The 13,040-nt window shown below is 37.1% G+C and overlaps 1 protein-coding gene and 1 long non-coding RNA gene across 5 annotated transcripts in view; one reads left to right on the top strand and one right to left on the bottom strand.

The window, feature by feature from the left end:
* Positions 1-12,045, top strand: part of LOC112143768 — a 16,676-nt gene extending 4,631 nt beyond the window's left edge. The window contains exons 2-3 of the long non-coding RNA XR_002918798.2: positions 7,470-7,521; positions 9,332-12,045. This is a non-coding gene — a long non-coding RNA (uncharacterized LOC112143768). The remainder of the gene's footprint in view (positions 1-7,469; positions 7,522-9,331) is intronic.
* cmtm8b (CKLF-like MARVEL transmembrane domain containing 8b) lies at positions 3,007-6,007 on the bottom strand. Of its 4 annotated transcripts, none has more exons than XM_024267964.2 (4): positions 5,099-6,001; positions 4,031-4,204; positions 3,835-3,958; positions 3,007-3,611 (listed from the first exon to the last, which is right to left on the bottom strand). In XM_024267964.2, exons 1-4 carry the CDS (start codon positions 5,228-5,230, stop codon positions 3,403-3,405), a joined length of 639 nt encoding a protein of 212 aa, XP_024123732.1. In that variant the 5' UTR covers positions 5,231-6,001; the 3' UTR covers positions 3,007-3,402. The 4 variants fall into 4 exon arrangements, with proteins under 4 accessions (XP_024123732.1, XP_024123735.1, XP_036071931.1 ...); XM_024267967.2 differs by having other exon boundaries at positions 3,839-3,958; positions 5,099-5,994; XM_036216038.1 differs by having other exon boundaries at positions 3,835-4,204; positions 5,099-6,007.
* Positions 12,046-13,040: the final 995 nt, after the last annotated feature.

Below are 13,040 nucleotides of genomic sequence, written 5' to 3'. Positions count from 1 at the left end.
AAAGAAGTTTGTGTGGTGCACATTTTAAGTTGAAGGCCATGGAGCTTGCTATCTAGGAAGGAAACCGCACTGCTCTACACAAGCTTAGGCTCAGTTATTCTATGCTGAGACGCTGGAGACGGCAGGTATATATAAACATGTACATTCAAAATACAAAATTGTTCTCTACATGCAGTAAATATCACATTTTTCAACATAGATATCTGCGGCTTATAGCCCAGTGCGGCTCGTAGTTCTTTTTTTTTCTTCTTTTTTTTTAAATTGAGCAGATGCGGCTTATATACAGGTGCGGCTTATAGTCCAGAAAATACGGTAATCATCATTTTTGGTTCACCAGTAATGTTACCTCAAGGTTGTAATATGTCTGTTAGCTAGTGGTAGACAGCGTTAAAAAAGGGTTGATGGGAAATGAGTGCAGGCTTACTCCTCGTTTACACCGCCAGCGTCACGGCTCAGTTGCGTGCGCTGTAGTCTTTTTATAACATTAAAAGTGCGAGAGAAACTTCCACTGCAGACGTTCACGTCCTGCGTCTGCGGACTGAGCTCTGCGTCGCTGCGAATCCTTTTCGTGTGGTTCAAATTTTGACGGACGACGCATCTGATCGTCATCACTTTCTGTGAAGTTGGGGCTATCACGACTTAAACCGGAAACCACGCGAGCGAATTTAAAGTGCATCCGGTATATTTTCAAAATAAAACGAACTTTCCGCTGAACTCGCCGGTTTCAGAGTGTCGTAAACATTACGTAATTTTCGGGTCACTCAAAGGGTGTTGCAGCACAGCCTTGTCAGTCATAACCATGAAGAAGAAGCTGATCATAGAGATCCAGAACTACTCTGTCTGGGCTGAGCTTCCACAGGCTGTGGCTGGAGCAGCAGCTAGTGTAACCCATCGGCTGTAGCTAGTCCACTCCCGCGACGCAACGAAGCCTTGACGCTAGCGGTGTAAGCCCGGGGTTACTCCTCACCAACAGTCCCACCCACAATTCTGAAGTTATGTTTTAATGAACGTCTGTTGCTCTGCAGAACGTATGTCTTAGAAAACAACTGTCTTTTTAAGTTTTGGATAAAAACGACATAATCATAATTGGAGTTCATTTAGATTGGAAAAGTCCATTGGTCCACACCGAATCTGCTTCATTTTATCTGGATCAAGTCCCGAACCTTGCGTTTGGTCTGTATTCACACTGGCATCTATGTCTGTTTTGAACCAAAGCTCGTAAACAAAACCATGTGACTGAAGATCTCTTTAGTCATTGGCCAGGAATCCTTGTCAGGAAGTTCACTTATTCAAACTTTATGTTCCACTGACCAAATTTGAACGTCTGTGTAAACGTTAGGTACAACACTTTTTAAAGCTACTTTGGTTTGGCAAAGGAGGAGGCAGTGGCTAAGAAGCTGTTCTGATGAGTGTAGAAAGAGTGAATCACATTAAAAGTTGTGTTTGAGCTTCCATTCAAACACCCATATTTCAATGAGTTTGTCTCATCATTGCTCCACGTTTCTCTGTGGCTCATCTGTTGCTACATTCCTACTCTGTTTACATCCCAGCTATGGGGGCCATATTGGTTTAACTGTTACACTCCGAGCATGGAGCCGATTCAGACTGAGAAAGACACGGCAAACTGGATTAAAGGCTATTTTCAATTTTTGTTAAAACTAAGCATTATTTCCTGTGTAATTTATCTTTTGCAGAGTAGCACCTGAAGATATTTTTTCATTTGTTTATTTTATTATTTTTTTATTTGATAATCAATTAGTTAAATATGTTGGCATTTTCCTTGGAATGTTCCATCTGCAGTTTTCCACACAATGTCTAGTTCTCCAATGTTCCTGTCTCTCAGGAAGTACATATTATATTTTCTCTAATTGTCACTAAACATTACATATTATTTTTCAGAGGAAACCTGGAAGTACCTATTATTGTTGTTTTAAAGTGACCACAGGAAGCTAGCTTAAAAAAAAAGAATATTCCTTTTGACTCACATATTAAAAAGTCTAAATTTTACACAAAAACAATAGAAATAGATTACGTTAAAATGATGATAAGGGTTTGTGTGGTAACTTGATTACATAAAGGAGGTAAAACGCTGAAAACAAAAACACATTTCAAATGAAAGAAAATTGTATTTTTGTTCATTCAAAAATATTCAAAGCATAGGAAAGTTGTATAGATATAAATTCATAATGTTATTGTTAGGATCATGAAATGTGTGGTGGATTCAATAGAAAAACATGCAAAAAAACTGAAAGAAACAGGTTTGAATTTCTCATTTAGAGTTAATGCCTAATTTTATTTCCAACTGTAAAAAAATCCTGATGTTTTTTCTTTCAAGGAACTAAATCAACATAGCAGAAGTGATTTGATGCATATTTGCACATCAAGGTGTTAAAGTGCTGTCAAACTTATCATTTGGCTTAGACACAATTAGAAGTCCTATTTTTTTTTTTTATTATTTGTGAATTTTGCAGATAGTAATTTTCATATCCTGATATATGATTATTATAAAACCTTTGAAAGTACTGATTAACTCTTCTTTAAAACTAGAGTTTTTCTCATGCAATTTTTCCTAAATCCATAAATCTATTAGAAATATTGATTATATTCAGCAGTTGTTACAGCAACTGAATGTTTTCACAAACAAAAGAAGACAAAAACAATAGCTTATTTCAATATATATACATAAATAAACTGTAGAATTATCTTATTTTTATTTTTTTGCTTAACATTAAGCAACATTACTTTCCTGTGAGTAACAATAGACATTAATGTGAGTTTAATAATTAATTAATTTAATTTAATTTAATAATTGTTTTTGCTGGCAAACACAAAACTAAACATGAAGACTAAAACCCGGGTTGTTTTTGAAACTCTTAATTAGCAAGTATGGATGCAACCTTCCCTTATAGGGGCATTAGATAACAAAATGTTGTTAAATTAAAATTGTTTATTTGGAATTCCAACACCAAAAATGGTTGCAATACATACACATATTAAAGTATTAAAGTACAAGACATGGAATACAAAGATAATAAGAGCTTTAAAATTCCAAAATAAAGAAACATAAATACATTTTTTTAAGCCACTGAGGACATTTGATAACAAAAATGTGCTATAAATAAAATTTCAATCAGAACTAAATATCATCTAATAAGAATTCAGTGATTTCTAAGCAATGTTAAAAATATATTGTTAGAAAATTGACAAAAAAGTCACTTTTGTCTCATATTTTCACATTTATTTTAATATTTTATTCAGTTATTGCAGTTGCAGTGGTGTGTAGACAACATCTGACACTTCAACTTCACACACAAATGTGGAGAGAACTAGTTTTCTCCCAGTTGAATTCCTTTGTTTATTTTAGCTGATAAAATGTATCAGTGAACTCAACCTCACCACTGCTTAGTGATACTGTCTGCAACATTTATTGATTAAAAGCTCCCACCCCTGCCTTTCTATGTAATAGTTACGCACAGGGAAGCATTGGCTATTTTTTTTAAGTTTGGAAAAGTGAAAAGTGAAGACTACTGCTCTTCTTCTGAGTTTTTCCAGGCGTGAAGGCTCAGCCAGCTGCTCGCTGCGTAGCACAGCGTGGTGAGAAAAGCAAAGAACTGGAAAAGAAGAAAACATTTGCTTTGTTCATTGTTATATGTCACAATCCGTAACACAATATTAGCCCATTATTGTAATACAGGACGCATTCTGTGACCTTTTTCATTAGGAGAAAATTGTCATTTTATCCCATGAATTTAATAGAAAAGTTGGGGAAAATAATTATTTTGCAAAGTTACATTTTTATAAACTAAAAATCTATGGTAACAAAAAGTGACGTACTTACTGCTGATGCTGCCCAACAATTGTAGTTATGTCGCCCTCTAATGGCCTGGTTGACAGAAAGAGCATCTACCACTGCTGTTACCAGATACAGAGCCGTGGCGCTGCAGTCAAAACACACGGACTGAAAGAAACAACATTTTGTCATGTAGGATTTAACGTGAATCTCAATGATTGTAAGCTTTGTGCATGTTACCAGTGTTGTCCAGGGGATCTGTGGTAACCTGTAATGGGCTCTGGTGAGGTAAATTATAAACAGACACACCGTCAAAATCCAGAAAACGATGGCAACAAACATCACCCAGCTAAGAGCAGGAAGGTGGAAATAGTCTGTGCCCCCAACCAGGATCCACACCAACATGCCACACACCTGAAGAGAGGACAGGAGACATTGTTTAGTGTCCCTCCTAGTCTTTTTTTTTAAGTATTTTTCTTTCAAATCAATTATTTCTATAGGTTGATAGCTCCGATCTTTGTCCCCTGAATTAGCTTTCCTGTGATTATGTCCCTTTTCTAACTAAACCCCACCCTTCCTGGTTCACAACAAAAGACTCCAACATGTTGTTTCCTGTGATAGAAAAAAAATACTTTCACTGCTAGAAACGGCTTCTTCAAATCACAAACTGGTTTATAATATAACATTAACCAGACTTATTTTATGACAGTTTGCATGCTTTGCATCAAAGGTTACTAAAAGTTCAAACCATCCAACCATCCATCCCCAAGTGCATCTACAAGCCTACATTTTTCAGTTGGATACTTTTTTTCTGATGCATTGATGAGAAAATGGTGCAGAATTCTCCTAAACATTTAGTGATTAAGGATCAGAAAACATCAATTGTGGCCTCTCCTGTTACAGACTCTGTTTTGGATAAGGCTATCCAATCTTTTTTCCTGTAGTTGACAAGGAAAGGAAGAAGAACAATAAGGGAGAGGACAGGAGGAAAACTGGATTTGGTTTTTATGCCTATTTTATATTATTTTCAAAGCTGGGTAAAGCTTTTCTTACTTTAGTGGCTTACATATTTGTATTTATATTATTTTATAATGTAGGATATTGTATCATACAGAACAAAACACAAACTTTAATATTTTTTACTGTTCAGAAGTAAATTAATCTTTTTTTCTTTTATTTTTTTGCTGTTTTGATAATAAAACAAACAAAAAATCAACAAATATTTTTTTTCTAAATTTCTGACTGTAACTTTTTGTTTAATGTCTGAGCTCCTGAGCAGCATGAAGGCAGAGTCTAAGTCTCACTTACTATCTCAGAGAGGAGGAGTATTCCTTTGGCTGTTGAAGTGAAGTGCTGGTCAAAGGCCAAGGTAGAAGTGGAGGTATTGTGCTGCGGTGATGAGGGTCCCCTGCGAGTTGACGCTGCAGTCGGTGGCTCCATAATGCCCCTCCACACTGTGCCTGTGTACACTGTCTGAGGCTGTCACTGTGGAGGAAATGATCTTCCGGTCCTGGAATCTGGAGTCTGGCAAGGACACCCATTTGTGAAACAAGAGTCACTTTAGAGCTGTCACTTTGTCGTCAGTGCAACTGCAGACATCACTGACCCCTTGTGTCTTTACAAGTATCGTTTGATGTAAAGGCAACTCCAGAGGTGTTCAGGACTTAAAGTTAGAAGAAAATTCTGCTTAAATGTGCTTTTTGTGGGAGAAAGATGGTGTCTTGATCTACATTTTTGTCAATTTGCAGAGCACTATAATTAAACCTCAATAAAGAGAGATCTTGAAGTCTAATTTAAAGATTTAATAGTGAATCAGGAGTTTTTGCATTAAATAGTCCATAGTTTTTGGATGTTAAGGTTCGGGCTGGAGACACCTTACATGCTAGGGAGCACCTCAGACCACGTCAAGAGACATCAGAGCTTAGATCCTAGGAGGAGAACAGACTGCCAAAATGTCTGCAGTGTGGATAAACAAACTTCTATGAATTTAAAGGCAGGAATTTAACTGTGATTGGCTCAAGAAAGTGAGTTTTTTAGCTATTGGGTCAGAGTGAGAACCAAATGATGAGTAAGGTGTGAAGTGAAATATTTGGTGGATTTCCTTATTGAAATTGTGCTAGAGCTTGAGTTGGAGAACCGTCCAGCGGGTTTCCTGCTTTCGCCCAACAATGGCTGGGATAGGCTCCAGCAACCCCGTGACCCCAAAAGGATTAAGCAAGTTTGGAAAATGGATGGGTGGATGGAAAGTTGCCTCTTTTTTGAAAGAAAGGTTCAAAAACAATCTCTTCTGTTCTGCATCGACAAAATGTGTTCACAATTGTATGTGTACTCAGAACAAAACTGGTAATCCATGATATTCTGGCTTGGACTACAAGGGACCTCCAGTTTAATTGTATTTGAATAATGTAACCTCTCATGATATGCTGACGAGAAAATGACTTTTTACATGTGTGTTGCACTCTTCTAAGTTAAGCAGAATCTCTCAAATTACATTCTCAGGGCCTGATGAAACTCACTGCAGTGCAGCGATGGAGACAATGACCGACTTTGGCCACACGGGGGCAGTAGTTACACACAACGAATTGGAGTTATTTGAGAGAAAAAAACAAGAGCAAAAGCAAAGGGACAAAAGGGAAGAGGTTGAGGCCAAACGAGACTCACTAAGCTGGTTAATTGTCTGCATCGGTGGGTGTGGAAATTGCCGTTTTCACTCATTTCTTCTTTTGTTGCTGTTGTCATTGTGTGACCAAACAACACTCCATTATTTCCTGACTGCTCAGGGAGCGCAGAGGCATGTGTGCCTTAGGCCTGCTTGTATTTAGGGAACTAGAAAAAGAAGCATTTTTTTTTCTTTTTTGAAGCTGTGACCAGTGAATTTAAATGTTTAGCTGCATGTGACTGGGCTCGTTAAAGTCTAGTCTGCAGACCAGGTTAAAATGAAAGCAGAAATGCACATAAAAACCTGCAAATTGATGGAGTTGTGGCCACAGCCCCACTGTTTGATGCCAGTCAGTATACTGGATTAACAAAAGCACTTTAAAAGACTAAAATAAACAGAAATGTGTGTGTTTCTAGAGTAAAATTTAACCCGAGAGCTCACTAATCTCTTGTTTCCAATCGAATAAACTGGTAACCTTCTCGTGTCTCTCTGTTGCAGTCAATATCCTGGATCATGAGTTATACGACTGGATATTTAGACATTTTTTATGCTACTTGATAGATTAATTCTACCTGCTGGGTACATTCTGCTCCACATGCAATATATCCACTGCAGCAATCCATACCCTGCATTACCTTTTTTCTCTGGCTGCTCTCGTTCAATGCCTCTCATTTTACTGAAGCACCAGTTAGGTTTTCCCTCCCTGAGCAAGTCCCTGATTAATGCAGCCAGGATAACAACAGAACTAATGGTACACCAGAGCATTTCTTCAGATAATTCACAGCAGTCTGTGCTTGGATGTCTAGAGACCCATCTCTTTCTTGAGATCCTGAGATCATTTTAAAATCACACAAACATTCTTTAGAAATATCACCAGGCATTTTTAATTATTTTGTTCCAGACAAACTGTGTGAAATATTTATATTCATCTTCTGTGTTTTTATTTGAGGCTTTATCTTCATTATGGTAATGTGGTGTCTTAGTCAGAATTTGACAAAATGCATGTGATTATCTTCACAGGATGAAATGGATGAAGACAATGGAGGACATGTGAAGGCATAAAAAATAAGCTGTAAGCACTGTTTTTGTAACAAATGAATGGACAAAAGAAATCCTTCAAAATGTGTTTTTTGTTGTTTTTGGAGATTTTTCTCGTCCCATGACACTTTTGCTTACAACTGATGCAATTGTTGCTTTGTTTTTTTTAAATAGCATTTAAAGGTAATTTTGTAAGATCCTTTTTTGAGCTGATCTAAAACTAACAGAACTTGTTTGATGTGACAAAAATGAAACATGTTCATCCAGATAAAAAAAAACAAAAAAACAAAATATATTTGAAATAACAGCCATTCCATAAAACAACTAAAACTGAGTTTATGATTATATATCCAGAATATAATGTGTTGTTTATGATAGACTGTATTTAATGTATGATTTGCAATGGTTAAAACATGCTGGTAGATATAGTCCAGCACAGGAATAATAGTTGTGGCAAAGTTAACACAAGGGTTTGACTTTAAGAATTGCAAACTTTAATTCAAACATTTGGGTTTATAGAGCAATATGACAAAAATAGTATTTAGAGATTTAGTTTTTGCAACCTAAGCAGCACATTTTTTAAACAATCAGAACAAGTTGAAACATCAGAAAAGAATTTAAAAACACATGTGAGGCTGTGCAAAAGTAGAACAGGATTTAACACAGCATCAGTGAAAAGAAAAAAAAAAAAAAACAAGATGGCTAAGTGAAGATTAGATCTAAAAAGTCCCTGGTCTCGCCCCTGTGGAACTCCCTGGCTGGATGTAGCCCATTTGGCCTCTGCATGCTAGGATACTGAAAAGATCATTTTTAAGCAGATTTCAGAAAAAAACAATGCAATTCTAAAAATACTTTTTCATTTACATTGTTACTCCATCCTCCATTGTGCCAGTAGGACAGCTTTGTAAAGAAAATGCACTGAATTTCTTATTATGTAAGTAATAAATAATAAACTTCATTGTTTTTATGAGATATTTTAGGAGACTGTGAGATAAAAACCCAGGCTCTTAAATTCTTAAAATGAAATAATATTAAATAGAAATTCAGTTGATCCCACAGCAGGGAAATTGATTTGTTACAGTAGCTAAAAAAAAAATACAAAAGCACAAAAATACAATAAATAAGGCAATAAAGTTCCAGTGTCTATGATATACATGGTATACATTGTTGCAGACGTTGGTTATATTTGCACATTTCTTTTGTACATATTGACATGTTTTATCTTAAACCTTGTTAAACATATTTTTTCAGTGACTGTTTTAATTTTGTTGTTCAAGTGGAGAGTGACAATAAAGGCATATCTTATGTCTTATTTTTATATCTAATACAAGACAACATTTCTTTTATGGGAGGAATTCAAGTTATAAAGAAATATTGTAAGATATATTTACGCTTTGGACAACATTTAGCAGCTAACTAGAATATTTAAAGGTTTCAGATTATTTAGTGTCATTTCTATAAGACAACAATTGATGCACCTCTACAACTGTGTGTGGTGTGTGGCCTTCAGTGCTACCAAAAAGTTGTAAAGTGCACAATAATAAAATAAAAGTTACAGATTTGATTTTTTGAAGGAAAACATTAGCCTTTTATAAGTTAAATAATGTGATTTAAATTAAATGGAACCTCTAAACCATTTGGGAAGTCTTGCAATTGTGAGTAATTTAGTAGAGAAAAAGCAGGATTTACTGAAATTTGTTTGCAACAAACCCCAACAGTAATTAAGCAGGAGAAAGAAACTGTATTGTTTTGTTTTTATGGGAAGGATAAAATCTGAGTTATGTTTTTTTTTGGACATGAAAGAGATATTTTTCCGTCCTGACTTTGTTTTTTTCTGTTTGCAGTTCTGTTTCGGTTGCCTCTCCACATTTCCTCATCCCTCCTTCCGTTGATTTTCTGCCGTCATCCTGGTGGCGTGAGTTAGGAATTTGCTCCTGTGTCACAAGTTCTCATCGTTGTCAAACCCACCCTGCATCATTTACTGAAACTCCACGAGCAAAGATGTGAGTAATCTGAACTCCGCCTGAACCACCCAGCACACACTCCACACACACACACTAATAAATGTGTGCAAGCCCAGATGCTGCACTGTAATTGCCCACTGTGGCTTCCCGCTGTGGCAAAGATATTTTTAACACACATGCTTAAAGCCACACACAATAATCCTTGCCTCTGCAGCATCTGCCACATCCCCCAACATGTGCTGGTTAAATGCAACCACACATGCACAAACACACACACACTGCAGGCCGTGACCATGAAGGCAGTCCCTCCCTGTTTAACCACCACGAAAAAAAAAAAAAAAAAGATGTGGCTATTCATCGAAAGGCAGAAGTTTTTCCTCTGAGACTAAACCTGCTGCTGTTTTCATCTTCAGCAGTGTTTCTCTTGGACGGCTCGCTTGATTCTGCGGTGAAGGCCTCTGGAACAATCTTTGAGTCACGTGACGCTTTGGTACAAACCTGCAGCGAAGGGATGAGGTTCTCCCAGAAAGTGTTTGTCATGTAGCCAGAGCTAATCTTAATGTTTTCTCACATTCGCTGCTCCCTTTCACACCTGCATGGCTAACATTACACTGTTCTCGACAGGGAACGCATTTCTCTGATAGACGTGTCCTGAATTTTCATCTTCTGCACATGGTGGGTTTTGCTGTCTGCATTTGTTTGGCAAACACTTACTGACAGCAATTCTTGAATAAATAATTGAGACGTGATGCCAAAATGTGCCAGGAGCTATTTGAAGTAGACGCTCAGCAGGAGATAACAAATTCATGGCCCTGATTAAGAAGGTCCTGCAGTAACTACGAATGATTTCTACCTTTTTGACTTTGCTGATTGATAACAAACGATGTGAAATAGTTTTGAACTGCTTTGACATTTAATGATAACTGTCTGTGATAACACTAGGTTTGACCTGGAATGAATTGAAGTGAAACTGAAACTGATTATAACAGTTTTTATTAGTTAAAACAGCTTTTTTCAAAATAAATTAACAGAAAAACCTTGGGTCTTTTAATTTTTTTTTCACTTAATCACATATCTTTCAAGAAAGGAAGGGTACATACGAAAATCTATTAGAAATATAACAGGAGTCATGGTCATTTGAAGTGTTAAAATCAAGTTGTATGCATAATCAACCATTTCTACACCAGTTAGGGGCAAAACAAGGTAAAAAAAAAAGGTGTTTGCGTTTGCAGATGGTACTTTTTATGTACCAAATAGATGCATCTCTATTCAAGCATTTTTAAGGTCATAAAATGAGTAATCTGGACACTGTGAAGCAGCTCCTAAAGGTGTTGGCAAGAGCTGAGAAAACAGTTGAAATAAAAATGGTGAAGGCAACTATGGACCCCATAGTTATCCAAACTGTGACAAATGTGACCCCCAAACCTGGAGAGGGATTCCTGCAGAATCTGGGAACAACATTTAAGTCCAGAAAAGACCCTCAAGCTCTCAGGCCGTCATAAAGAGCTCATACTTGAAGGGAATCAGAGCACTCACAGCTCAAGAGAAGAATTATTACATATGATGACATTGGAGGATTCTGTGATTTCCCTTTTGTCAAAAATATTATTGCAATGACAATAATAAACAAATTTGCTTATTATTTGTGTATTTTAACAGCTATGCAGTTTAAAGGCAAATGCCTATAACAGTTATGATTCTCTTAATCTTTTTTCATCAGTTAACTGTTTAAATTATACACTAGCATCATTTACATTTTTGTCATTTATCATTTTTTTCTGCATTTGTTGTCATTGTTTGCAAAAGGCTGTTAATTAATTGATTTAATGTGTTATTTTTCTGTTTTTTAAGTGATGCACTAGACATGTAAGATATTAAAACGCTGATGTAGACATGGGATTTTTTTTTTTTGTTTGAATCAGAAAAAGAATGTGGACGTAGTGTCAAAGACAGTTGTTTAAGTCAATGTCATTAAAGCTGATTTGTCTTTTTGGAGGGAAAAAGTGACCCAGATGGTCATTCGGGTAACTTGGTGATTAACTGCTTTAGTGTAGCCAAGTTTCACGAATCAAACAGATTGCTGTCTTTTCAGTGTGAGCAGCAAATAATTCCCACAAGATAGTATCTTAATATTAATATTTATTTTGGGGTCGTTTCTGCACGTCTGATTGGAAACTTTTGAAAGGCACGTCTTTACTGGTGGAAGCCATTTTTCATCAGCCTGTGTCTGAAGGGCAGGGACGGTCCAGGTTGGAGCGGAGAGGGATCTGCCATCTCTTGAAGAGCATTTACCATCTACCAGCCTCACTAGTTAAGAGAGTCTGAGGGAGGAGGGGGGTTGGGGGGGGTGAGAGGCAAAGAGGGAGAGCGCGATGGATGTATCAAACAGCAGCCCCCTGCCGAGCAGGGAATGGAAAAGCTGCTGGCACCAACATGAATATTTCAGCAGATAGCTACAGCTCTCTGTACCACCCCCTTCACCCCATCTCTCTGTCTGTCAGTCTTTCGCTCTCTGTCTCTCATCTTTTGCTTCTTTCCACTTCCCTCCACCCCCTTCCACACCGCCTCCCCCCCCTTCACTGTCTCACGGAATGGACTCTGATAATGAAGGGAGTGATGGAGGAAGAGACAGAAAAGAGACCTCTTCGGATGGATTTCTGGGTAGCTGAAAAAATGGATTCTGAATGTAAATCTGGGAGAGTGTTGCCTCAACTTGGCTGCCTTTCCAACATACCCTTCCCACACCCCTTTTATGGCACTCGTGGTGGTTTGGCCCGGGGTAGTTAGACAGTAAAACCAAACAAATGGAGCAAAGTAAACAGGAAGGAAATGGAAACTACTTATTGATGCTGTAATTTAATACCATCCTTGCTTATCTTCAGTTCATTTTTTTTGCAGGTTTTGTGTCATTATAAGTTTTCTTGTATCACTACACTGGACTTTATAGCTGGTCTGTGAATTGATTTGAGAAAAAAACTAATTAGGCATGAATAAAAGTCCCTAATCAGTCGTATATGCTGCGTCTGATATTTTTGCACAGCAAATTTTGCATGCACAACCCACAATAAAGGTGAGATTGTGCCTGGAGGTGAAGTCTGTGTGATCTGAACTTGTTTTCTGCACACAAAAAAAATAAAATAAAACTGAACTTCTATTGCAGATTTGTTTAGAAAGTGTATCCTTCAAGCGCGAGTAAAACAAGTCACTTGGGACAACATTTTCAGTGATATTCAGAGTTGTCTAGCAGCTTCTTGTGCATATTTTTGTCATCACACTCAAAATAAACAAAACTTCCCTGTTTTACGAGGAGGGTGTCTCGATCATCCCCTGGAGAGAGCTCAACCCCTTGACTTTTTAGCTTATTTTACAGCACTTTTTAGAACAAAAATGTAAAAGGAGGACACCAGTCAGGAAAGTCAAAGTGGTCATTTGTACAAAAAAGTGGTCAAACTCAAATTTGAGTGTTGTGACATTGATATTTCTGTTGTTATTTAGTCTTTATAGAGATACTTATAAAGCTGGTGTTAGATTTTAAGTTATAATATTTTTCTCTGACTGCAGTTTTAATAGTTACCTGGCCAACAGCCTC

Source organism: Oryzias melastigma, linkage group LG16 (assembly GCF_002922805.2).
Source record: "Oryzias melastigma strain HK-1 linkage group LG16, ASM292280v2, whole genome shotgun sequence".
In the NCBI taxonomy this organism is placed as follows: Eukaryota; Metazoa; Chordata; class Actinopteri; order Beloniformes; family Adrianichthyidae; genus Oryzias; species Oryzias melastigma.
The sequence above is the reverse complement of the archived record's forward strand: the minus strand, read 5'-3'. Positions and strand labels throughout refer to the sequence as shown.